Source organism: Ursus maritimus, unplaced genomic scaffold, assembly GCF_017311325.1.
Source record: "Ursus maritimus isolate PB19 unplaced genomic scaffold, ASM1731132v1 scaffold_4, whole genome shotgun sequence".
Taxonomy (NCBI): Eukaryota; Metazoa; Chordata; class Mammalia; order Carnivora; family Ursidae; genus Ursus; species Ursus maritimus.
Genome location: NW_024426552.1, coordinates 66,286,690 through 66,313,248, shown reverse-complemented (window position 1 = coordinate 66,313,248; position 26,559 = coordinate 66,286,690). Strand labels below are relative to the sequence as shown.

Sequence of the window (26,559 nt, the reverse complement as noted above, 5' to 3'; positions counted from 1 at the left end):
AGAGACCAGGAGAGGAGAGGCCATTCACGGTTTTTTGTCTTCATTGTCCTGTACAGTAATACGATATAGTGAATAAATTGCTCTCCTCCGAAGAGAGGAAAATGCAGCCAGGACAGATGTTTTGCCTATCAGTACTATCACGCTTCTGTGGAAATAGCCCCCAAGATTGGGGGAAGTCCAGGAGGAAAAATTAAAAATGGACACATTTTATTAAATTCTCATAGGGTCACGAATTTACTCAACATGCAGAGATGTCTGGGGTGGGGAGGTGAGAGCATCCTTTATCAGTAGTTAGTTCTGATCTTCCTTAACCTCCCACCCACAAAGGGCTGAGTAGGAAAATAAGTGAATTCAATTCTATCCAGGAATTTTAGTCTGATGCAGTACTGGAAACAGCTTCGAGGTAAATGCCCAGTTTCTCAGATTTTTCCACACCACTCCACTCTTCAAGACGGCAGCAGAGTGTGTAAGAGGGAAATGGTGACTCAAGGACCGCAGAGCCACCAAGCAAAGGGTTTCCCACATCTCTTGGTCCTTGGAAATCCATGGGAATAAATACTGTCTGTGTGGTCCCAGCTGCATGCAGCCTAAGTCCTTTTCTCTCACAGCACAGTGCCCCCCACCCCCTGGCTCATCGCCATTCTGGCACGTTCTGAGGGCCCCTCTGAACCCTTTCAGGTTGCCCTCATCTGCTCCCTGGCTCCAGTGGTCTACTTCACAGACCCTCACCACGTTGTGAGATGTGTGAGTCCTCTCCTTGTCCACACACCTTGTAGTAACCAAAGGTGACTACGGAATACTAAATTCCACTCCTCCCTCTGCTGAGCTCGCAGAGCAGCTGCTAGTTTTACTGTGGTATGTCTGTCTCCGACACTGGGGAGGGGAAACCATGAGGTGAATTGTATCTTTCTACCTCCCTTCCAAAACGAGGAGGTTGGATTAGATGTTCCACAAAGTTCTTTTATCTCTAACAGTCTGAGATTCTATTCTGCCTTCTCTACTTCCACTGAGACACCCTCAGGTGTGGCTTTGGAGAACAGTGAGGTCCTGAGGGATCCGACTGCACCCCTCATCATCCCAACATCATAGAACACATAGAGGTGTGGTCAGCCTGAAGGGCTGGTCTGTAAATAAAATCAGGAACCAGGCCCATTATACCCATCTGTTTCATGTTGGACTATTGCTGGGAATTTATTTTTATTTTTATTTTTTAAAGATTTTATTTATTTATTTTGACAGAGAGAGACAGCCAGCGAGAGAGGGAACACAGGCAGGGGGAGTGGAAGAGGAAGAAGCAGGCTCCTAGCGGAGGAGCCTGATGTGGGGCTCGATCCCAGAACGCCGGGATCACGCCCTGAGTTGAAGGCAGACGCTTAACGACTGAGCCACCCAGGTGCCCCTGTTGCTGGGAATTTAAGCGTGGAGGTACAGGGTGTCAACGTCTGGTGGAGGCTTTGCATTCTAGTTAAAGCATATACCCTTAGGGCTTCTGGGCGGCTCAGTCAGGTAAGCATCTGCCTTCGGCTCAGGACTTGATCCCAGGGGTTTCTCCCTCTCCCTCTGCCCCTCCCCCTGCTCATGCTCTCTCTCTCTCAAAAAATGAATAAAATTGTTTAAAAAAATCATATATCCTTAGAGGCAGCCCAAGAATTCCTCCTTCCTTTGCCAGTTCACCAGCCAGCCATGATCTGTGGCCATTTAGAAAAGCCAGGTCCCTCGTTTTGTCTAATGGCAGGGGCTTTCTTGAGCTCTCCCAGTCTACACCCAGGATTCAAAGGCTGTGGCATGCAGACCTGTATCCCTCTTCCCTCTCAGCACTCCTTTCTCTAGACTAGCCTATATTCCCTCCTGTTCCACTGGTACTGATGCTAGAAAAGGAAGATTGTGTTCACTGGAAGGAAGGATGTGTTTTGTTAGCAAATAATTCACTTCCTGAGGCTTTTACCTCTGAGTTCGTGAGTCTCAGAAGATTCTTAAAGGCTCTCTTTATGAAGTGGATCCCTACCGGACCAAAACATCTCGTGCAACAAAATACAGATCCTTGTTTACTTTAAATTTACTTAAGTTTTCCAAAAAGCTCTAGTCCAGAGAATTCTTTATCCATTCATCCGTGAATAAAATATTTTGTTAAAATATTTTAAAATGTTATGAGGACAATGGAACTTTGAGGTTTGCGTTTGAATGATTAACAAAAGATACTGTTTAGAGTAGAAAGCACCCGTATTACCTTGTAGCGCTGCCAGACGGAGCACCCCACACTGGGTGGCTTAAACACCAGAAATGTATTTTCTCACAGTCCTGGAGGCTGGAAGTCTGAGATTAAGGTGTCTGAGGCCATTGCCCTTGGTTTGTAAATGACTGTTGTCTCCCTGTTTGTTTGTTTAAGATTTATTTATTTGAGAGAAAGTACGAGTGAGGATGGGCAGGGGGAGAGGGAGAGGGAGAGAGAAACTTTAGCAGACTCCTCACTGAGCTCTGAGCCCAACAAGGGGCTTGATCACAAGACCCTGAAATCATGACCTGAGTAGAAACCAAGAGTCAGACACTTAACGGACTGAGCCCCCCAGGCGCCCCTCTCTGCTTCCTCACATGGCTGTCCCTTTGGGTATGTATGTATCTGGTGTCTCTGTGTCTTAATCTCCTCTTCTTGTAAGGCCAGCAGTCCTATTGGTTTAGGGCACACTCTAATGACTTAATTTTAACTTGATTACCTCTTCAATGGCCCTATCTCCAAATATAATCACATTCTGAGGTACTGGGATTAGGGCTTCAGCGTAGGAGTTTTGGGTGAACACAGTTCAGCCCTTAACAGCAGCCCAATCTGGGCGAGCCTGCAGGAAGAGAACAGCAGAACAAAAGGCAGTAGGGAATTTTTAAGAAAGAGAAGCAGAGAGGATGAGCTATGAGTGGAGATGCTGGAGTTCTTTGCACTCTTGCTTGCAAATGTACCCAAACCGCCCGTCCTGCTGACCTCACGACATGCACGTGCCCCTCCATGTCACCGACAGCCTCTTGCCCAGTCTCTGGCATGCCTGCCGCTCACCCTCCTTCCTGGAGGCGCCCGGCATGCTGCCACGGACAGGGCTTCACATCAGTTTCCAGGTGAGGACTCCCAAGGGTGGGAGAGAGTCCATGCAAGTAGCCTGCTGCAATCCCAAAATCTCTTTGACACAATGTGGTTTATCATTTTAAAATTCGTGGACACTGATGATTCCATTTCATAAAATAGCAATGTTTATCAATGTAAAGAAAAAAGATTTAAATACTGAATCAATTAAAGTTAATAACTACTGTGAACAATGTTTAAGTCACTTGTCATCAGGTAAAACTGTCTCTTTAGGAAGATGGCCAAGTGGATTCAGGATCCTCATATACCTCCTGATATATCCCCACTTACACCCCTGGGTAACACACCAGTTAAAGGGGCATCCTGTAGACATCCACTATATTCGGGGGATGGGAGGGGGACAGAACAGCCCACAGCAACTGCAGAGGAAGAACAATGCTGGCCAGCCTGCTGGGGACATACAGCAGCTGCCTTTCCCTCCCCCCGGCACACCCAGTTCACCTCTCAGGACACATTTTTCACTGATCCCTGGAAGGTGTTTAAGGATAATCTGCGCATCCTCTGTTTTGGCAAACTACCTATGTTTGCTAACTCAGCAGTAAACAATCCTTTCTTCAAATCACTTCTTTCCTTTACCCCCGTGATTTCACAACTCTTTCACTTGTGAACTGTATATAAAGAGGAGGTTTCCTGAAAGACAGAGGTGAGTAAAACCTAATTCTGAACATGATCTTCTAATGTTTTCGTTGTAAGGAGTGTTTGTTCTTACACCATAAACCTTCCGGCACCCATCATCTCCTCGTTCTTTCCCAGCAACAAGGTGAATGTTACGGCATATAAAATACTAGGTGTTCTGATTAGATGGATCTATGTGTTTTAGAAGAACTGGTTTTAACGTTCAGTGTCACTTTTGCTGTATCTGGGACTCCTGTCTTCCCAGGGCTGACCTTCTTCCCCCTCCTTCCCCCTATTGAGGCGTTGCTCCGAGTACGGCTGGAGCACGTGAGCTAGACTGATTACCTCAACTCTTCAGAGGTAAGACTGGAGAGCAATAAGAATGCGAAATAATTTTAATTTTTCAGAATGTTAAATCAAATTCTCCTTTAGCGAGGTTATTCTGATGAAAGTAATAAATATCTTAAAGTATTCAGCAGTTCATAAACTTAATTCCTTGAGAGTATCCCTCCAACAAAAAAAGGAAAGGAAAAAAGAAAGACACCCAGTACATCAATATTTTTTAGATGAAATTAAATGACATTTGGGTGTAAAAAATTCAAGCTTTCCAGAATATTACATCATTCCCACTTCATCTTATGAGAGCAATATTTTTGTTTTCTTTCTTGTATGGAAAGTGATCTTAGGGGGGTGCCTGGATCTGTTAAGTCTCTGCCTTCGGCTTACGTCGTGATCTCTGGATCCTGGGATTGAGCCCCCCCACCCAGGGCTCCCTGCTCAGCAGGAGTCTGTTTCTCCCTCTCCCTCTGCCCTCCTTCCTCCCCTTCCTGCACATGGGCAAGTGCTCTCTCTTTCTCTCAGATAAATAAATAAAATCTTTAAACTGATCTTAGGAATTTAGTTTGGAATAGTGACTTTCTCGTTTTATCTTATGGCTTTATAGACCATTGCCAAAACTCTCAAAATAGTGTGCGAAGTGTTATCATCTGACCATGACGGTGGACCTCCCCGGATCCCATTTAGCACGTTCCAGTTCCTCTACACATATATTGCCGAGGTCGATGGGGAGATCTCTGCCTCCCATGTCAGCCGAATGCTGAGCTACATTGAACAGGAAGTGTAAGTAAACTTTTACCCAGCAGAAGGGAAAGAATATGGGGAAAACAAACCTAGCAGCCCATGATACAGTGAGGTTACTATGTTATACTGCTCTGGGGACAGAGAAATGTTGTGAAGAGCAAGAACTAAGGACCCAAAAGAGAAGGGGAAAGGGCAGGGAAGAATGATATAGGACAGTGATTCTGGTCATGAGTTGGAAATGCTACTTCTCAGGCTGCCGCCTGAAAATACCCAATCACAAACTCAGGGGTGGGACCCAGGCATCCGCGTCTTAGCAAGCCCTCCGGGTGACTGACTCAGGCTCAGGTTTACCAGTAGGGTAGTGGTGGAGGAGGAGACGCAGGCTGCCAAGAGAAAAAGAGGGCGATGAGGGCAGGAGCCACACAGACGTCACTTGGAGTGGGAGAGTTAATATACTGTCTTTCTTAAGACTGATTGTTCGGCGAACTAACCCCGGATACATATTTTTCCCAAACAGAATTGGTCCTGATGGTTTAATCAAAGTCAATGACTTTACCCAAAACCCGAGGGTTCGGCTGGAGTAAAAGCACAGTTCTGGCCATTTTAAAGGAAGATAACAGAGATGATTGTGCTTCAGAATGACTGAACCCCACGCACCATCCAAAGTCAATTTTCTTGTACAACTGGTCCGCACTAATAAACAATTAGGCAAACATATGAACCCAGAAATGTGTGGAATTAAGATGTAACATTGTTGGAACAAAACACCTACATTAACGGAAGATGCGTATCCTTCCCACATGGACACTGACTGAAAGTGGCTAACCAAGCACGGGTAGAAAATGTCTCTCAAGTCAAAGCCAGGCTGTGAGATTTTCACAGGTAGCATGTCAACCAGACACAGTTTGGAGGTTTTGTGATTGCTAAGCATAACTTAGACGAGTATCTTTTACATAGTCAATCCACATTTTTACCAGTTCAGTTCTCCATTTGTTGGTATGATGCTTGTCACTCACTCACTGATATTTGTTGAGGTCAGCTATCTGCGAGGAATAGGTTGCCAAATAAAATACAGGACACTCGGTGACGTTTGAATTTTGGATAAGCAAATAACTTTTCAGTATTGTTTTGTTTTCATGCTAAACCTGGCAACCCCAGCTAGGAACTATGCTGGCTTCTGGGCATATACAAATAAATCATATCTGAATTCTGCCTTCAATGAACTCACTGTCTAACATGAAGACAAGACATAAACTCAAATCACTTTTTTTTTTTGAGAGAGAGAACACACACGGGGTGGGGGGAACAGAGGGAGAGAGAGAATCTTAAGCAGGTTCCATGCCCAGCATAGAACCTGACCAGCGGCTCAACCTCATGACCCTGAGATCATGACCTGAGCTTGCCCCTAACTGACTGAGCCACCGAGGCACCCCTGAACTCAAATCATTTTAATTCAAATCACTCTGGGGGGTACCATAATGTGTTACAGAGATCAGTATTAAGGTGGCAATGTCAGCAGACTTTTCTGACACCATACACAGATGTAACGGGACCCTCTTGAGGATTGCCCTGCATGAGCTTAAGACCTCTGACAAGGTCACTGAAAGATTTTTCTTTCTTCGAGGAAGCAGATGAGTAGAACAGGCTGTGAGGTTATTGTTCTCAAGGCCGGGTGTGCCAAGGTTGCCGAATTCCTTCTCTCTCTGATACTCTTCTCTCTTGAAAGTTGTTTTTGTATAAGAATCATGTTAACGTGCCTTTTCCTTTACACGTATCTTCCTTCTGAATTGGGGAGAAATTCATCTCTTAGTGCTAAATCAGTAAAAGAATATTGTGAAGGGACGTCACCAGAGGTCCTTTAATTTGGCCTAGAGTGAAGTACTAAATAGAGCTGAAACACGTGCTACCCGCCCTGGTCATCTGGTCACACCTGCAGGGGTTGGGCAATAACCAGTTCCCCCTGCTGTCTGCCATCTTAGCCAAAGCAGCCTGTCATTGATACCCACTCTGGTACCTTCGGTTGTTGGAAAAGGCTGCAGCCCTGCAGGTGAATCCTGGCACTGGAATTAATTGGGGTTAGAGAGTGAGTGAAATCCTTCAACCTGCCCCAGTCTCTCCATTTCTCTTTCACTGTCATCAGAGAATTCCAATATGATCTTGCCTGGGGGTGGGGAGTGAAGGGGAGCAGAGGAAATAACCCCAATTTGAAAGGCCTTAAAACATCAAGTTAAGGTCATAAACATTATAGAAGCAGAAGGGGCCTTTGTATGTTTGAGAAAACAGATTGAAACCAGAAACTCAACCTCCGTAGCCCTGAGCATAATCCCTCAAGAGCGAGGCTAATGAAACCACAGCCATCAGCGGGAACAGTGGACCCAGATACGAAGTCACTGATGGCGCTGCGGCCACCGGTTGAAACTCAGCACAACTGGCAGTGCCACCTGCTCGTCTTCTAAACCACCACATGATGTCCGCCATTTTCCTGTCCTGCCCTGGCTCGCCCATGGCAATGCTTCCTCTAAGCCACTGAGACTGCTAAACCCCAGCTGCTCCTCAGAGACAGCCTCTGTAGCACATCTGCCAAATCAGCCTCCTTCAGAGGTCATCCCGAAGGTGAAAACCAGCTTTGACCTCCGCCTGTGCCGCGCTGCATTCACAGTATTATAAAGATGGTATCGATGAGCATTGCCAGCATGTATTAAGCACTATGTGCAGCCCCTATGCACAAGTATTTATATACATTGTCAAAATTTTCTTTACAACCTGACCCTGTAGAGTCAATATTATTCTCCCCATTTTATAGACGAAGAAACAGCCTTAGAGAAATTAAGTTGTTCACTGCCACTGGTGAGACAGAGTTTGAATCCAGGTCCGTCGGACTCCAAGCTTGGGTGCCTTGTTTGCTCAAAGCCTTTTTTAGCAGTTTCTCCCCAGAAACAGCCTCTGAGATAAGGATTAAGTGCAAGTAGTTTATTTAGGAGGCAATCCCAGGACGAGTAGAAAGGGAGTAGGAAAAGTAATAAAGTGATGGAAAGACAGCCAATAGACAGTGTGTTATCAAGCCACTTATCCCTAAAGCCCAGTCATGCTGGAGGACTCCAGGAGACACAGTAGAACACATCTAAGAATTATCTCAACCTGAGGGATGCGGAAGCTCTTCATCATAGGCTACCGGCTGCTTCCTCACCAACTTCCCATCTGTCATTGGCTGAGGGTTGTTTCCAGAGGCATTAACTTACTGGCATTTCCAGCTTGCCTGGCTTAAGGCCTGAGCTTGCTCCTTTTGCTGCAGGAAAAATGCTCTCAGGTAGAAAGTCGCCGGGGTTTACGAGAAGCAGCCTTTGAAGGCATTTGCATATGGGGTACCACCAACATCTGCTACGATGCCTTTCAGAGAGTTTGATAAAACAAAAGTTTAGCATTTTCATCACAATTGTTTCTTTCCTTGGGTCAGGCACAAGTCAGTAGGGGCTGCAGGGCAATTAGTGACCGACACTATGTGTGTTCTAATCACACTTGACCCTCAAACCTGGCACATTGTGCCAAACCAACAGTTTCTTCCTTATGATGAGCTCATTCCAAAGGGGCTTTCTTGGTCCTTGCTGCTAATAGACCCTTGTCGGATCCATCCATTGGCCTTCCTATTATGACATGAAAAAAGAGAAAAATATTTGAATCCTAGTATGACCTCAGTTAAGCTGTCAACCTGAGACTCCTGTAAGATATGGTTTATATTTCTCCTTTAAAAAGAAAAACATTCAGGAAGCAATAAAATCGAGATTTTATAAAGAAAAAGAAGTGGGCTCTTTCTTTACTAAATTAAGATATTTTGATTAAAGTGAAGACTGCATATACATTTAAAGCTTCAGTGGGAAATGCAAAGATTATGGCTCAATTCCATGTTCTCCGTGCTTTATGTCCTTTCTGTCCTTGATACTGTTCAATCAGGTAGTTTCTCTAACTATCCTTAGTTAACCAACATCCAAGATCACCAGGGCCTGGCAACAGAAGGAGCTGGACAATCACATGTGAAAAGTTGGTTTTAAATTAGGTATGAAAAGGAAATAGAAAACTTTTAGCAAATTATCAAATTTGTATATGATCAAAAAAGGTTAAGAACCCTTAGGTTAAGCATAATTCCAAAAGGCACCGAATGGCTTCAGGAAAAGCAACAGGGCAGCCTGGGATCTTCCTAAGCAGAACTGAGCTCATTCTTCCAGTGTTTAATTTATAATTCAGTCCACAGCTGCTTTCTTTTTGAAATTTGTATCCTGGCTATAAACCCTAACTGTGTTTTTAGATTTTCATATACTTTGCAACTTTAGTTGTTTTCTATAAACTGGAACTTAGTTAACATGAACAGAGACTTTCACGATTCAGAAGTGAGCCAATGGGAAAAGCCATTGGCCCAATGCTTTAAATTATAAAACATTGCCTAGACCAGGCAGAGTCACTAACCATGACACTAGAGGGACCTAAAGTTCCATATCAGGCTCAGAGGGCTGAGTCCTGAATAACCGTTAATAACAGACCGCCAAAATATATAAAGCAAAACTGACAGAAATGAAGGGAGAAATAAACAGCCATATAATAATAGTTGGAGACATGAATATCCCACTTTCAATATTAGATACAACAATTAGAAGATAAATACAGGACTTAAGTAACACAATAAGCCAAGTAAATCTAACTCATATACAGAACATCCTAACCAACAACAGCATATACATCGTTTTCAAACCAAATGACATTTTCCAGAATAGACCAGATGTTAGGCCATGAATTAGGTCTCAATAGATTTAAAAAGGTAGACTATCACACAAAGTATCTTCTCCAACTACAACAAGATGAAGTTAGAAATCATAAATAAAACCAGAAAGGTCACAAATTTGTAGAAATTAAACAACATACTCTTAACCAATTGCTCATAAAAGAAATCACAAGAGATTAGAAAGCACTTAGAAACAAATGAAAAAAACAGAACATAACAAAACTTATGGGATATAGTGAAAGTAGTGCTCAGGGGAAAATGTATAGCTATAAATGTTTACATTAAAAAACAAGAAAAACCAGGGGCAGTTGGGTGGCTCAGTCAGTTAAGCATGAGACTCTTGATTTTGGCTCAGGTCATGATATCAAGGTCATGAGACTGAGCTCCCTGGTGGGCTCCGTGGTCAGTGCAGAGTCTGCTTGAGATTCTCTCTCTCCTTCTCCCTCTACCCCTCCCCCTGCTTGAGTGTGCTTTCTCTCTTTCTCTAAAATAAATAAGTAAATAAATAAAATTTTAAAAAAGAAAGATCACAAATCAACTACTTTATAATTTAAAAAGCTAAGAAAGAGGGAAAAACTGAAGCTGAAGCTAGCACAAGGAATGGATAATAATTAAAGCAGAGATAAATGAAATAGAGAACGGAAAAACGGTAGGGAAATCAATGAAACCAAAAGTTGATTCTTCAAAAGATCAGCAAAATTGATAAACCTTTAGCTAGATGGACTAAGAAAAAAAGAGAAAAGACTGAAATCACTAAAATCAGAAATGAAAGTGGAGACATTACTACTGATTCTACAGAAATAAAAAATACAAAAATATTTTAAGGTAGTACTATGAACATATTGGATAATCTACATGAAATGGAACAAATTCCCAGAAATCAAAACCTACCAAGATTAAATCATGAAGAAATTGAAAATCTGCATAGACCTATAACTAATAAAGAGATGCATCAGCAATCAAAAATCTCCTGACAAAGATAAGTCCTGGACCTGAGGGCTTCACTAGTGAATACTACCAAACATTTAAAGAAGGACTAATATTAATTCTTCTTGAACTTTTCCACAAAACTGTAGAGGAGAGAACTCTTCATAACACATTTTATAAGACCAGTGTTATTCTGATATCAAAGAAAGACACTAAGAAAACTACAGATCAATATCCCTTATGAATATTGACACAAAAATCCTCGACAAAATACCAGCAAACTGATTTCGGTAGCATATTAAAAGGATTATACACTATGACCAATTGGGATTTTTTCCTGGGATTCAAGGATGGATTAACACACACAAAAAATGGTCAATATAATATACCACATTAACAGAATGAAGGGAAAAAAACCCCACATGATCATGTCAACTGATGCTCAAAAAAACTTGACAAAATTCAACACCGTTTTATGATAAACACATTCAACAAAATAGAAATAGAAGGAAACTACTTTGGGGCATTTAGGTGGCTCCGTTGGCTGAGTGTCCAGCTCTTGGTTTAGTCTCAGGTCATGATCTTTTGGTTGTAGGATCAAGCCCTGTGCTGGGCACGGTGATTGGTGTGGAGTGTGCTTCAGATTCTCTCTCCCTTTCCCTCCCACTTACTCTTTCACCCCAAATAAAAAAATACAATCTTTAAAAAAAAAAAGAAGGAAACTACTTCAATATAATAAAAGCAATACATGAAAAACCTGTAGCAAACATCATACTCAAAAGTGAAAGACTGAAAGCTTTTTCTTTAAGATCAGGAACATGCAAGAATGCCCATTTTCACCACTTCTGCTCAACATAGTACTGGAAGTTCAAGCGGAGCAATTAAACAAGAAAAAGAAATAAAACACATTCAGATTGGAAAGGAAGAACTAAAATAATCTTTGTTCACGGAGTGTATGACCTTATATGTAGGAAACCCTAAAGATTGCACCAAAAAACCTGTTGTAACTTAAATGAATGAATTCAACAAAGCAGCAGGATACAAAGTCAAGACACAAACATTAGTTGCATTTCTATACGACTAATAATGAACAATCTGAAAATGAAATTTAAAAAATCACATTTACAATAGGCTTCAAAAAGAATAAAATACTCAGGAATTAACTTAACCAAAGAGGTGAAAGACGTACAATGAATACTTCAAAACAATGAAAAAAGAAATTAAAGACATAAATAAATGCAAGCACATCCCATGTTCGTGGATTGAAACACTTAATATTGTTAAGATGTCAATATTATCCAAAGAGATCTATAGCTTAATCCCTATCATAATCCCAGTGACCGTTTTGGCAGGGATAGAAAACCTTTTCCTAAAATTCATATGGAATCTCAAGGGACCTGAATAACCAATTACAATTGGTTGAAAGAGAACAAAAAAGCTAGATGATTCACACTTCCTGATTTCAAGCTTATTACAAAGCTACTATAATAAAAACAGTGTGGTACTGGGATAATGGTAAATATACAGACCAATGGAATTGATAGTCCAGAAATACCCCTCACATATATTGTCAAATGATTTTTGACAAGGGAGCATTCAATAGAGAAAAGGACAGTTTTCTGAACAAAGAATGCTGGGAAAATTGGATAGCTACATGCAAAAGAATGAAGTTGGATCCTTACCTGACACCATACACAAAAATTAACTAAAAAAATAGATCAGAGGGGCGCCTGGGTGGCACAGCGGTTAAGCGCCTGCCTTCGGCTCAGGGCGTGATCCCGGCGTTATGGGATCGAGCCCCACATCAGGCTCCTCTGCTGTGAGCCTGCTTCTTCCTCTCCCACTCCCCCTGCTTGTGTTCCCTCTCTCGCTGGCTATCTCTGTTAAATAAATAAATAAAATCTTTGAAAAAAAAAATAGATCAGAGATCTAAATATAAGACTTTAAACTATAGAAATCTTGGAAGAAAACCTAAGGCAAAATTTTATGACATCGGCTTTGCCATTGATTTCTTAGATATGACACTAAAGACACCGGGAATAAGAGAAAATGTACAAACCAAAAACTTGGTGAAAATAAAGTTTGTACATCAAAAGATAGTATCAAGAGAGTAAAAACACAACCCACAGAATAGGAGAAAATATTTATAAATTGTATATCTGATAAGATATTCATATCCAGAATACGTAGAGAACTCCAAAACTCATCAACAAAAATACAAACAACCCAGTTAAAAAATGGGAATGAAACTGGTGCAGCCATTCTGGAGAGTAGTATGGCATTTCCTCAAAAAGCTAAAATTAGAACTACCCTACAACCCAGCAATTGCACTACTAGGTATTTACCTAAAGGATACAAACATAGTGATCTGAAAGGGCACCTGCGTCCCGATAGGATTTTTGGTTTGTTTGTTTCTTTTTTTAAAGATTATTTATTTATTTGAGAGGGAGAGAAAGAGAGCACAAGCGTGGAGAGGGGCAGAGGGAGAGGGAGAAGCAGACTCTCCACTGAGCAGGGAGCCTGATGTGGGGCTCGATCCCAGGCCCCTGGGATCATGACCTGAGCAGAAGGCAGACGCTTAACTAACTGAGCCACCCAGGTGCCCCTGCACCCTGATGTATATAGCAGTATTATCAACAATAGCCAAACTATGGAAAGAGCCCAAATGTCTATCAACTGATGGGTGGATAAAGAAGATGTGGTACATATACACAATGGAATATGACTCAGCCATCAAAAAGAATGAAATCTTGCCATTTGCAATGAGGTGGATGGAGCTCGAGTTTATTATGGTAAGTGAAATAGGTCAGTCAGAGAAGGACAAATATCATATGATCTCACTCATATGTGGAATTTAAGAAAACAGATGAACATATGGGAAGGGGGAAAAAAGAGAGAGGGAAACAAACCATAAGAGACTCTTAACAATAGAGAACAAACGGAGGTTGATGGAGAGCAGTGGGGGGATGGGCTAGATGGGTGATGGGTATTAAGGAGGGCACTTGTTGTGATGAGCACTGGGTGTTATATGTAAGTGATGAATCACTGAATTCTACTCCAGAAACCAATATTGCACTGTAGGTTAACTAAAATTTAAATTTAAAAAATGGGCAAAGGACTTGGATAGACATTTCTCCAGAGAAGATACACAAATTACCAATAAGCACATGAAAAGAGATTCAACATTACTAATCATTAGGGAAATGCCAATCAAAATTACAATGAGATACCACCTCCCACCCACTAGGATGACTACTATCAAAAACAAACAACAACAACAACAAAAACAAATGGAAAATAAGTGTTGGGGAGAATGTGGAGAAATTAGAATGCTATCACTATTGGTGGGAGTATAAAATAGTACAGCCATGTGGGAAAGAGTATGGTAGTTCCTCAAAAAATTAAAAATAGAATTACCATATGATCCAGCAATTCTGAGTATGTACACCCCAAAATTGAAAGCAGGGTCTGGCAGAGATATTGGTATACCCATGTTCACAGCAATAGTATTTACGATAGCTAAAATGTGGAAGCAACTTAAATGTCCATCAACAGATGAACAAGTAAACAAAATGCAGTATATACATACATTGAAATATTATTTAGCTTTAAAAAGGAAGGGAGTTTTGACATATGCTGTAAGATGGATGAACTTTTGAAGACAAGTGAAATAAACCAGTCACAGAGGATAAATATTGTATGATCTTTTATTTTTTAAGATTTTTATTTATTTATTTGACAGAGAGAGCATAAGTGGGGGGTGGGGTGGGGTGGGGGGTGGGGGGAGGGGCGGCAGGCAAAGGAAGAGGGAGAAGGAGGGAGCCAAATCCCGGGCTCAGGGCTCCATCCCAGGACTCCACCCCAGGACCCTGGGATCATGGCCTGAGCCCAAGGCAGACCCTTAACCAACTGAGCCACCCAGGCGCCCCTGTATGATCTTGTTTATATGAGGTACTTAATCAAAAATCATTGAGACAGAAAGTAGAATAGTGGTTGCCAGGGGTTCGGGGGGGTGGTTGGAATGGGGAGTTGTTTAACGGGTATGCATTTTGACTTTCATAAGATGAAAACAGTTCTGGAGATGATGATGGTGACGGTTGCACAACATTATGAATGTATTTCGTACCACTGAATTGTGCACTTAAAAATGGCTAAGATGTATATTTTATGTTTTGTGTATTTGACCACAATAAAAAAAAGTTGAGAAAATAAAGACAAAAACACTGGAAGCTATTACCTTAAAAACTAAAAAAAGAGGGGGAAAAGGGAAAAACCAAAAAGCAGACAAACAAAAAGAAGGGGAGGAGCATAAAATTCCAAACAGTAGGAAAATGGTACACCAAGCAGCCATTTTGTAATTGTAAATTACTGAGAAGCGATGTTGATATTAAAACTCTCATGTTACAGTAATATGCATCATATCATATTGTTGTTTTAATATATTTATACATATATACACAGTTGGGAAAAATCTAGAAGAGAATGCACCAAACTGCTAAGAGTGGCACTTTCTGGGGTTATGGGTGATTTTTCATTTCTTATGTATATTTTCAAAAATGAGCATGTATTAAGAAAAATCAGTGTAGTTTCTAAAAATCAAGTCAACTTAAGGAAAAAAACTTTGTAATCTCAAGTAACTATGTTAAACACTTATAGGAGAAGGATGAAGAAGGGATAGGTTTTCAAGTCTAATTCAATACAAAGCTAAATTTATTAAATACCTAGTTTCCCCAAATCAGTATGCTTTTAGTTTTGGGATTTTTATTTTAATTGTAACTAAGACTTCCAAAAAGTAGCTCTTCTTCCTATTAAAAAATGTAATCAGTTGGGTTAATTTCTCCACAATTTGATTTAAAACATTAACCCAAAACTCAATGCCTTAAACACCAAAGATTAATTCCCATTAAAAACCGTGAAACATGCTAATATAGGAACACTGAGTCATTCTTCATTAACAGTAATTTCCTCGATTGGAGAGTAAACAACTATGCACAGAAGTAAAACAAAAATCCCAACTAATGAGCACCATTCTGAGATCAAGGACCACAGCGAATAATTTTGAAATTGCCATCACAATTACGCAAAGATAACCAGACCGAGGATTGATTTTTATTGATTATAAAAAAACAAAACCATTCAAAATGGTACACAAAACACAGAGCGAACCAATTCCTTCTGAAACCTATCTATCCGCCTTCTCCCTCAGTCCCTTCCTCTGGCCCTGGCGAGTGACTGTCGCCACTTCCCCCAGCTCGTTTAGGGTAGCGCTCCTGCACCAGAAGCCCTCGCAACAGGGCAGTGAACTCAGTTCTTTCGGGTTCCTCAGCCCAGCGCGCCCACTCCGCGCCCCTCCCGCCCGGCCCCGCCCCCCAGCCTGCCCCCTCCCAGCCCGGCCCCGCCCCGCTCGCGTTCTGTGGGCTTCTCCCACCCTCCCTGACTGTGTGTGACGAGCCCACGGCTGGAAGAGGTCTATTGCGCACGCCCAGAGCGCAGCGCTGGGAGTGCTGGAGAGGCCTCGGCTGCACTCCCGAGACTATGAGGCGCGGCATTCGGCGGGCTCCTTCCCGGAAGCGGAAGCTTGGGGGGCGGGCCAAGGGGGGCCGGGAGTCCGCGGCGGTTAATTCCTTTTATCGGGCGGCTTTACTTCCCTCCGTTTGGGCTTCTCTGAGGCTGCGAGAGATGGTCAGGTCCGGATCTCGATCGGGCCAGGTGAGGGCTGCGGACCTGAGGCGTCCACCATGGGGGTAGAGAGGGATTGAAGGGGTTCTAGTGCCGGGAGAAGTGCAAAACTCTGAAAAAAAAGTAGAAACAAAGACAATGCGGCGGCATTAAAAATGCTGAGAAAGGGGAGTTGGGGGGGGACACCCAATCTTAACATCGTAACACAGCCGCTCTGCCCATAGATGTATACTCTGTTTTAATCGTAGTAGTCCTCCAGAGTGCTGGCTTTGGTGTAAGGCGCGGGTTCGAGTCCAGCCTCCGCCCTGGGTGGAGTGACTTACCCTCTCCAAGGCTCAGTACTGTGTCGCGTCAAATCCAGGTTCTCGGCTTTTCCACCTAGTGCCGCTATTAGCTCGTTCTCCGTCACAATTGCTGGTATTTTACCACTAGGAAATACTAGTCTCCCAATTAGTGCCCCCGCCTTCAGCCTTAGCCTTCTCAAATGCACGCCCCTCGTTGTAAACTAAATGATTCACTTTTCTGCTTAAAAATCCACACGAACACTTCGTTTTCAAGGTAAAAATAGCAGTACTTTGGCCTGTCAGCACAGCCATTTTTTGATCCCACCAGTGCATTCCTTACCAGACCCCGCCTCCATTCCAAAAGTATCCAGCACTGTTCACCTGTTTGTTCGGCAATGTCCTGAATGCCCCATACCCCCTCATGCTTCCATGCCTTTGCACTTTCATTTCTGTCCTGCTTAGAATGCCCTTCTATTCCTGGTACCTCCACTCTCCATCGCCTCCTCAGCTCAAGGGCCACTTACAGAAGGCTTGCCTAGCACTCGCACATCCCCATTGTTGGGGCGCTCCTTACCGTCCCTTTTGTGCTCGGTGCTAACAACCGTAATCAAACCGCTTTTCAGGCTAGAGACGTTGCCAATCTGTCTACCTCACTACACAATTTATCTCTCTATCCTCAAGGCTTACGACAGCACGTGGCATATGGTAGATTTTTGGGTAATGAATCAACTATTTCTCACGGAGACTCACTACCTAGAGTGATCTTATTCCTCTTTAAATATATCCACCTCTCTGTTTTTTTAATCTCCATTTATCAACTCACCTGTGATGCTGTCTTCCCCATTAATGTGAGTCTTACACTTTTTTTCAAGACCTGGCTCAAGACTTTTTTCATGAGTACTTCCTGACCATCCTCACCTTTATAGATCTTTCTCCTCTATTGAGTGAACTCAGAGTATGTGCAGTTGGGGGGGGGGAAGAAACATGGTTTTTGTAATTATGGTCACCTACAGATTTAGATTCCAGTTCTGCCACTACTGTGGTAGTGATATTAATTAAAGTACTTTTTACTTCTCTAAGCCTCCTTTCCCTTAGCTATAAAATAAGTGTATATAGGTATCATTCTGCCTCAAAGAATTGGGGAAATTAAATGAGAACCTGGTAAAACATCTGTTTCACTCTTGGCATAAGTATGCAACAAAATTTGGTCTTTTTTTTTTTTTAAGATTATTTATTTATTTGACCGAGAGAGAGAGAGAGAGAGAGAGAGAGAGACAGCCAGCGAGAGAGGGAACACAAGCGGGGAGTGGGAGAGGAAGAAGCAGGCTTTCCAGCGGAGCAGGTAGCCCGATGTGGGGCTCGACCACGCCCCGAGGGGAAGGCAGACACTTAACGACTGAGCCACCCAGGCGCCCCCAAAATTTGGTCCTCTTAAAAACAGTTTACAACCATCTTAATGATAAGAATAGCTAACATTTAGGTAGCGCTCGTGTGACAGATGCTATTCTTAAGTATTTTTACATAGCACACATAATTCTTTTAATAGCCTTATGAGGTAGATACTATTATCTCTTCATTTTCTAGTTGAGGAAATTGAGGGATGAAGGGCTCAAATAATTTTCTTATAGTTACAAAACTCATTAACAGCAGGATTCAGACCCACAAAGCTGGTGCCAGAGTCCATTCTTTAAAACATTACACTATATTTAATCAGATGTATGACTTTGAACAAGCCTCCTTTCTGAAACTTAGGTTCCTGCTTCACATAAATAATAAATCATGGGGTGTGGATTAAATGGAAATGAAAGACTTTGGGACACTCTAAATTATTCTACAAATGTAATTTTATCTTGTGCTTGTTGGTAGGAGATAGAACTTGTAAGAAATGCTTATATTTTTCTCAAATAGCAAAGAAAAATAGTTTAAGGATAATACCCAGTGGAAGTAAATGTGAGATAAAGCAAAACAATTGTCTCATGCATTGTGATTTGGGGCACTCCTTTTGGAGAGTATTTTTATAATTTGTATCAAGGGCTATTAAATGAATAATGGCTTTTCACCAAATAAATAAGCTTTTAATCCTGACTATGAAAAGGCTTTTTTTTTTTTTTTTTTTTGTATATCAGGAGGTTTATTTCAGGCTTCTTTTTCAGTTGTGAAAAATATGAAGCAAACCAAGGATATGTCATATTACTTCCACTCAAGGAAATATTATACAACCATTTAAAAAGATTTGAAAGTATGCTAATATGGAAACATTTAAAAATAAAATCATAAGATTTACTTTTTCGTAACTAGCTGGTCATTATGGCTAAGTAAATAATTCATATGAAAAAAGACTGGAAGTCCCAGTAGCAATATCTAGTGCCTAGGTCTTGGTTTCTAAATATCATCATCCACTAAAAGGAACCACGACTGCATGGGGGAGTGGTCAACTCCACAGCTGAAGCAGGGAAATTATAAGATGAGCCTGGATACATCAAAACAAAAAGCATCTGCAGAGTAAAGGAAACAACAGAGTGAAGAGGCAACTTATGAAGTGGGGAAAAAAGATTTGTAAACCTTCTGTCTACTAAAGGGTTAATATCCAAAATATATCAGGAATTCCTACAACTCAATAGCAAAAAAACCAACCTGATTAAAAAATGAGCAAAGGATTTGAATAGACATTTCTCCAAAGATGTATAAAAGGGCAGTAAGCACATGTGTTGAACATTACTAGTCATTAGGGAAATGCAAATCAAAACCACAATAAGATAACACCTCACACCTTTTAGGATGGCAATTCTCATTGGCAAGGATATGGAGAAATTGGAACCCTTAAAAACTGTTGGTGAAAATGTAAAATGGTGCAGCTGCTATAAAAAATAGCATGACAGTTCCTCAAAAAGTTAAAAATAGACCTCTTATATGATCCAGAAATTCTACTCCGGGGTTTTTATACAAAAGAATATGATCTTAAAGAGATATTTGCTCTTCTGTGTTCACTGCAGCATTATTCACAGTAGCCAAGATGTGGAAGCAACCTAAATGTCTATTGGTGGATGAATGGGTAAAAAAAAGTGCTATATACACACAATGGAATATTATTCAGACTTAAAAAAGAAAAAATCCTGCCATATGCAACATAAATGAACCTTGAGGATATTATGCTAAGTGAAATAAGCCAGTCAAAAGGACACAAATATTGCGTTATTCCACTTACATAAGAAATCTAAGATAGTCACAATCATAGGAACAGAGAGCAGAATGGTAGATGCCAGAGACTGGAGGGAGGAGGGAATTGGGGAATTGCTATTCAGTGAATATAACGTTTCAGTTATTCAAGATAAATAAGTTCTAGAGATCTGCTATACAACATCGTGCCTGTAGTTAACTGGTGTTGATCTCATGTTAAGTGTTCTTACTACAATGAAAAACAAAACCAAAGGATGAGCCCAGAGCATCTTGTTGCAGAAAGTAAGGATACTCAAAAAATAATGGGGACATGTTAAAATGATACAAGAGCCAGTTTGAAAAGACTACCATTGGCAGAATCTGGGACAATTGGAGCATCAAAATACTCTAAGTAGTGATGATAATGGATCATAACCCATTGAATAAAATAGGGATCAGTGAGTCCATACTAACAAACAATGAAGGAAAAGTGCTTACCTAGGGTTGAATGCCAACTAATAAATGTAGAAGAAATGATGTAAATTAGACAAGTCACCATTTCACAAGTGGATTAAGGTAAGAATCATCATTGGATGCTCAAACTACTGGGAGAAAGTGTGATGAATAGGAAGTCTGCATGATCTCAAAGTATCTGCCCAGTAAATGCTTAATACAAAGGTAAAAATAGTAACCTACAGTGAAAAATCTGGCAGACACCATCTTAAATAATCAAAGTTTACATCACCGGTAATGGGACAAACTGATGCCATGTCCATACTCATAAGAAGGACAACATCAAAAACCAGGGATGTACTGTATGGTGACTAACATAATATAAAAAAACATTAAAAAAAAAAAGGACAAAACCTCCCTTTTGTGGTATTCCTGCCAAAAATGTACACCCTGAATCTAATCATGAGGGAAAATCAGACAAGTCTAAATGTCTGGAGGGACATTTTACAACATAACTGGCTTGTACTCTTTAAATATATGAAGGTTAAAAAGACAATGAGTGATAACTTGAGGAACTATTCCAGATCAAAGGAGGCTAAGAGGTGTGACAATTCAACGCAACATATGATCCTGTATTGCACACGGATCAGCATTTTCTAAAAATAAAGGACAGTATTGGAATAATAGGCAAAATGTCAGTAAGGTCTATAGTTTATAATACAGTATCATTGTTAATTTCCTGATTTTGGTAATTATACTGTGGTCATATAAGTGACCTTGTTCTTAGGAAATATTTAGGAATAAATATTTAATATCATACCTGCAACTTACCCTGAAATGTTTCAGAAAAACAATAATACTATTTGTATGTATTTTTTATATTTTGTATATTGTGTTACTATGTATATTTTGAGAGAACATGGCAGATATAGTGAAATATCAACAGTTGTGGAATCTGGGTAAAGTGTATACAGAAATTCTGTATCTGTATCAAAACAAAAAAAGTTTTGATGAACTTTATGGAGAAATGTCATGTAATCCTACAATTATGCTATATGCTTACCTCTGTATACATTTAAAAAATTTTTTGAAATATAATTGTGGTAGTTGTTTTTGGACTTGGTCCAGAACATAGTAGCACCATGGTTTGGAATTTTATTATGATTCTGGCCAGAACACCAACCTATGTATGTACCAAAGGGAAAGACCCTGAGGGTGTCATGCAGGGAGCAGCCAAGCAATGCTACATAGGGTCTTGTTTCCTGCAACGTCGGTGCTCATTGCTGGCCTTATGACTCCCTCATATCTCAAATTATCTCAAGAAGAAGTATAACTCTATTAACCCAATTTTTAAAATGTGTTCTCAGCTGCATGTAACTCCAGATAGTTTAATAGTTACTGCTCAAAGCTATCTTGGGATGAAATATGTAACATGTCAAGAAAAACCATAAATCTAACTGTGAACAGTGACTACTTCTGAAGGGTGAAATGAGGGAGTGAGTAGGGAATTTAACTCGTCTTTTAAAAATTATATTTTAAGGACACCTGGGTGGCTCAGTCGGTCAAGCGTTTGCCTTCGGCTCAGGTCATGATCCCAGGGTCCTGGCATGCTGCTCCCCCTGCTTATACTCTCGCGCTCTCTCTGGCAAATAAATAAATAAAATCTTTTTAAAAATTATATTTTAAATAGAGATTGTAGTTATCTGTTATTAAGATATAAAAAGTTATACCATGGATAGTCTCCCTTCTTGCTCTGTCTCCCAGATTCTCATTTTCCCTCCCAAGAGGCAAACACAATGAACTTTTACTTGCCTAACTTTCAAGACACTGGATGCATGTTAAAGCAAGTCCATTTTTTTCCCTTATACACAAATGTAGCCCACTTATTAAAATAAAATTGTTTTAAAAAATATATGAGTTCGAAAAGACAGTAAGAATGCAATGTAGATAGTTTTCATGGGCTGGTCTTTCAGGCATTCTAAACAATGTGGATAAATAATAGAATCAGAGTTATGAACTCTGTGCTATGTGTTGAATTAATTTTATGTTTTGAAGACTTGGAATGTACAAAATGTTCAGAGATTGAGTATAGTCCAAACTTACTATAGTAGATACTTCTGGTTAAAATAATATCTCAACTTCATTTTCAGTTTACACAGACTTAAGGAACAAATATATGTGCTGTTTGTTTGACATTTTATGTAGAACAATTTATTAATAAGAGTTCAATTGTAAATATGGATTTACAGGATATATCACATTTATAAAAAATTAATAACATGCTATTTACATCAAATGGAATATTATTCAGCCTTAAAAAGGAAGGAAATTTTGACACTTGCTACAAGACATTAGTTGAAGTGAAATAAGCTAGTCACAAAAGGAAAAATACCGTATGATTCCATTTATATGAGCTTCCTAGAGTAGTCAAATTCATAGAGACGGACATTAGAAGGGTGGTTGCCCGGGTCTGGGGGCAGGAGTTGGTGGGAAGTTAATGTTTAATTGGTACAGAATTTCAGTTTGGCAAGATGAGAAGATTCTGGAAATGGGTGGTTGTGTTGGTTGCACAGTGTGAATATATTTAATGCCACGGAACGTACGCTAAAAAAATGGCTACAATGATAAGTTTTGTCATGTTTTTCCCACAAAAAGAAAGGAAACAACATTTCAGGTTTTGTCAAGACAGCGTACTGAGAATATAATAGAACAATGTTTGTATATTTACTATAATATAATGCATTATATCATAGGTGTTCTCTTCAGGAAAACACACTGGACCTGCTAAATTAACAAATGGAAAGAAAGGGTAAGTACTTAAAGAAGTTTACAACTTCAGAAAATCTCAAGAAACTTTTCAGGTTTTTGAGCTGCACTAAATTTTGCCTACCCCAGAAAACTGGACAGGTCTCTACCTTCACAAACTCTGGGGAGGAACCTTCCATATCTACTCATGTTGATCATTCTGGTGTTTAATAGTCCTTATAATCATTATAAAATCCTATATAAATCTATTTTATGGACAATCTTTCTTATCCAACCTTTGCTGGGAAGAAAATGACTACTTATTAATATATTTTGGAAGAAAAATTTTGTAGTATTTGTGAAAATATTAATGAACTTGTTTTCTAGGACCCAGTTAAGAAAGATATCACGTTTTAATGCAGATTCTGGCTATAGTATCCATTCTGAATCAGAAAGTCAGGTAAGATTAAACTGAATAGATACAATATACACTATTTTAATTAATCTTCAGGTAAAAGCTAAGAAGTGGGAATAAAAATTCAGAGGTAAAGTATTGAAGGCTTTTCGCTTTAAAATGTTTTCTACCAATAATAAATTGCTTCTGAAAAAAGAAATTTTGAAACTACATAATTTGTTCTTTTTTCCCCCTGCACTAAAATTTTGTCTGCATTTCTAAATGACTTTCTCCTTACAGACTGAAACTGTACAAGGGCTTGATGGTTGTGCTTCTTTGCTGAGGGACATTTTGAGAAATGAAGATTCAGGTTTTTTAATTTTTTAAATACCTCTTTGCTAATCACCTTTTCTCAAATAATTCTCTTAATGCAAATGAATTTTTGTTTTAATTATTAATAGGTTCAGAAATAGCATACTCAGAAAATAGATATAATCCCAGATCCTTAGAAGGCAAAAGATTTGGAGCTAAAAAGAAAGGACATGAAAAATATGTTCCTTTGGGAGTCCGGAAGGAAATTTGTAAGTATTTTTTCTCTTTTTTGTTTAAATATGATCTTTGGGGCACCTGGCTGACTCAGTCAGTGGAGCGTGTGACTCTTGATTTTGGGGTTGTGAGTTCAGGCCCCATGTTGGGTGTAGAGATTACTTTAAAAATAAATAAAATCTTAAATATATATAATTTTTAATTCTGAGAGTTTTGAGAATTATTGGGAGTATGCAGTTGGTCTTTCATTTTACTAATATGTGGTTATTCAGGTGTGTATGTGTGTGCTTACGCTTTTCTTTCTTTATTCCGCTTCTAAGTGCTGGATAGTTACTTTGTTTACCATCGCTTTCCCAAGAAGAAAAGTAGAAGAAGTGACTGACTAGGTTTTGTAGAAGAAAAGGGTCAAACTCAGAATAGCATTTAGGAGGTATATATAGAGTTATCTTTGTTCTCCTTGCCACTTAATTCCATAAATAACCACAGATGGGTTGTGTTTCATGTGCATACTTATAGATACTAATTATTTTAGATTCATTTTATGTGTATATATTATAAGTAGGCTTATTACTCAACTTTAAATGCCAGGTTAGTTAAGATTTTGTCTGAGGGCCCAATGTGTAGATTAAGTACACTTTTATTCTTGCTCTCAAAGCTCTGATTTTTTTTTTTTTAATGGTCCAAGTATCAAAATTGCTACAGAGTATCCTGTCTCTCTTATTCTGTTTTCCCCTGAAAGCATGAACTGGACAAGGAGCAAGGTAGAGTTTTACTGGATTTTGGAAATAATGTCCTTAAAGAGGGGTCTTGTAATTGAAGGAGACATTTTACAAATACCATTTAATAGAGATTTTAAAGATGTAGTATAGATAATTTTTGACTGGAGAACATACACAATCCATTAACTACTTTTAAAAGAGAATTTGAGGTGATTTTCTTTAGGGGGTGATACTGGTAAAGCCCTTCTACAAAGTATATGATAAATTGAGCTATTTCTGAGAGTCTTTTTCTTCCGTAATATTTTATGGTAAAAGTTTTTGAAGAATCATATTTCAAGAATTTGTTTTTCCTTCTTCCATATTAGTATCTTCAGATAATAAGAAACATATACCTAATGAAGCTTCTGCTGGAAGTGAGAGAGGCTCATCAGATATACCACAAAATTGGTCACTGCAAGATCACTATAGAATGTATTCACCCATAATATACCAAGCCCTCTGTGAGCATGTGCAGACTCAAATGTCACTGATGAATAACTCAGCTTCAAAGAACAACCCTNNNGGTATTCCTGCTGTACCCTGCCACACCATGTCTGATTCTGGTTAGTATGAATGTTATTTTAAAAAGCATGAATATAAACTCTAATTAAGTTGCCTACTTGTTGTAAAAGCAGTATGAGATGTGATAACTTTTTCTCCCTCTTACCTTTTAGAGTCTCAGGCAACTCTACATTCTAGTGGCTTCTCTACTTCCACCCCAGTCCAGTTACTTCAGCATCCATCCTGCCCTCCAGTGGTTCATTCTGTGGGTACAGTTTATACATTATACAAGCAATTATTTGCTTTGAGAAATCATCACCTTAAGAGAGAAAAATTGAATTTACTGATTGTATCATAATGCCCTAAGATGTAAATATGAATTTTTTTTCAAATTATTTTTTACTAGAAAAGTTTTATCCATTCATTAAGGACAGTGGTTGGGGGGTGGGGAGGGAAAGAGATCAGCAGAAAAAAGAAATCACCCATACCTACCACTTAAGCACATTTGCTATTAACATATTGATAGAGCGCTTGTCAATCATTTAATTCTCTGGTTTTATTTTCTGGTTTTTATTTAAGTTTGCTTTCTTTTAAAAGTATAGTCATAAGGGCGCCTGGTGGCTTAGTTGGTTAAGCGTCTGCCTTCAGCTTAGGTCATGATCCCAGGGTCCTGGGACGGAGCCCCACATCGTCTGGCTTCCTGCTAGTGGGGAGCCTGCTTCTCCCTCTCCCTCTGCAGCTCCCCCTGCCTGTGCTCGCTCTCTGTCAAATAAATAAACAAAATCTTTTAAAAAAATAAATAAAAATATAGTCATAATTATACAGTTTTATATACTACCTTTTTTACTTAGCATTTTATTGTAAACATGTTTCTCAATTAATATATAGCTTTTGTAAATTTTTTATGTGTTAGTACTCTATTTAGTGGATATACTGTAGTCCGTGTAACTACTCCCCTACGGTAGGACATTTAAGTAACAGTTTTTTACTACCATAATGTTTCCGTAAACATGTTTGTGCAAAAGCTTTTTGTACATTTGAGCTTATCTTCTTGCAATGCAATTTCCCAAAGTGGAAGTTTGTTTTGTCCCAAGGTGGACTGATTTTTGAAAAGCCTTTAAACCATGTGTGATATTTGCACACAGTTTTAGTCATGGCTTTATAATGTTCCCATCGTGCAGAGTGAGCTAACTAATAAGCTTTAAAAAACTAGAATATTGTGCTCAGGGGAAATCCAGCTTACCTCACTGGTAAGCTATAACTCCATCCTGCAAGTTTATTGTATTTGAGTTTATTATACTTAATGCCTACAGGTCAGTGCTCACATTTTTGAAGGCTTGTTTTTTTTCTGTCTGTAGGAGGTTCAGACTGATGGTGACAACCAGTTTGCATCACAAAATAAAACAGTTTCTGTGAACTGTACTGATGTCCTACGGAATTCCTTCAGTCCTGGTCTTGGAGTTCCATGTAGCCTGCCCAAAACCGACAAACCGTCTATTCCACCATTCCAGCAGCTGGGTTTT

The 26,559-nt window shown here is 39.8% G+C and overlaps 2 protein-coding genes across 4 annotated transcripts in view; both read left to right on the top strand.

The window, feature by feature from the left end:
• The window catches only part of ROPN1 (rhophilin associated tail protein 1), a 29,869-nt gene extending 23,828 nt beyond the window's left edge, over positions 1-6,041 (top strand). For all 3 annotated transcript variants that reach the window (XM_040621344.1, XM_040621345.1, XM_040621346.1), the window contains 2 exons: positions 4,686-4,861; positions 5,340-6,041. In XM_040621344.1, coding sequence (XP_040477278.1) covers positions 4,686-4,861; positions 5,340-5,406 — 243 coding nt within the window. In that variant the 3' untranslated portion in view covers positions 5,407-6,041. The remainder of the gene's footprint in view (positions 1-4,685; positions 4,862-5,339) is intronic.
• Positions 6,042-16,113: 10,072 nt separating this feature from the next.
• CCDC14 (coiled-coil domain containing 14) overlaps positions 16,114-26,559 on the top strand; it is a 70,067-nt gene continuing 59,621 nt past the window's right edge. Inside the window, exons 1-5 of the mRNA XM_008708244.2 lie at positions 16,114-16,229; positions 22,846-22,901; positions 23,225-23,297; positions 23,532-23,601; positions 23,693-23,812. Coding sequence (XP_008706466.2) covers positions 16,200-16,229; positions 22,846-22,901; positions 23,225-23,297; positions 23,532-23,601; positions 23,693-23,812 — 349 coding nt within the window. The 5' untranslated portion in view covers positions 16,114-16,199. The remainder of the gene's footprint in view (positions 16,230-22,845; positions 22,902-23,224; positions 23,298-23,531; positions 23,602-23,692; positions 23,813-26,559) is intronic.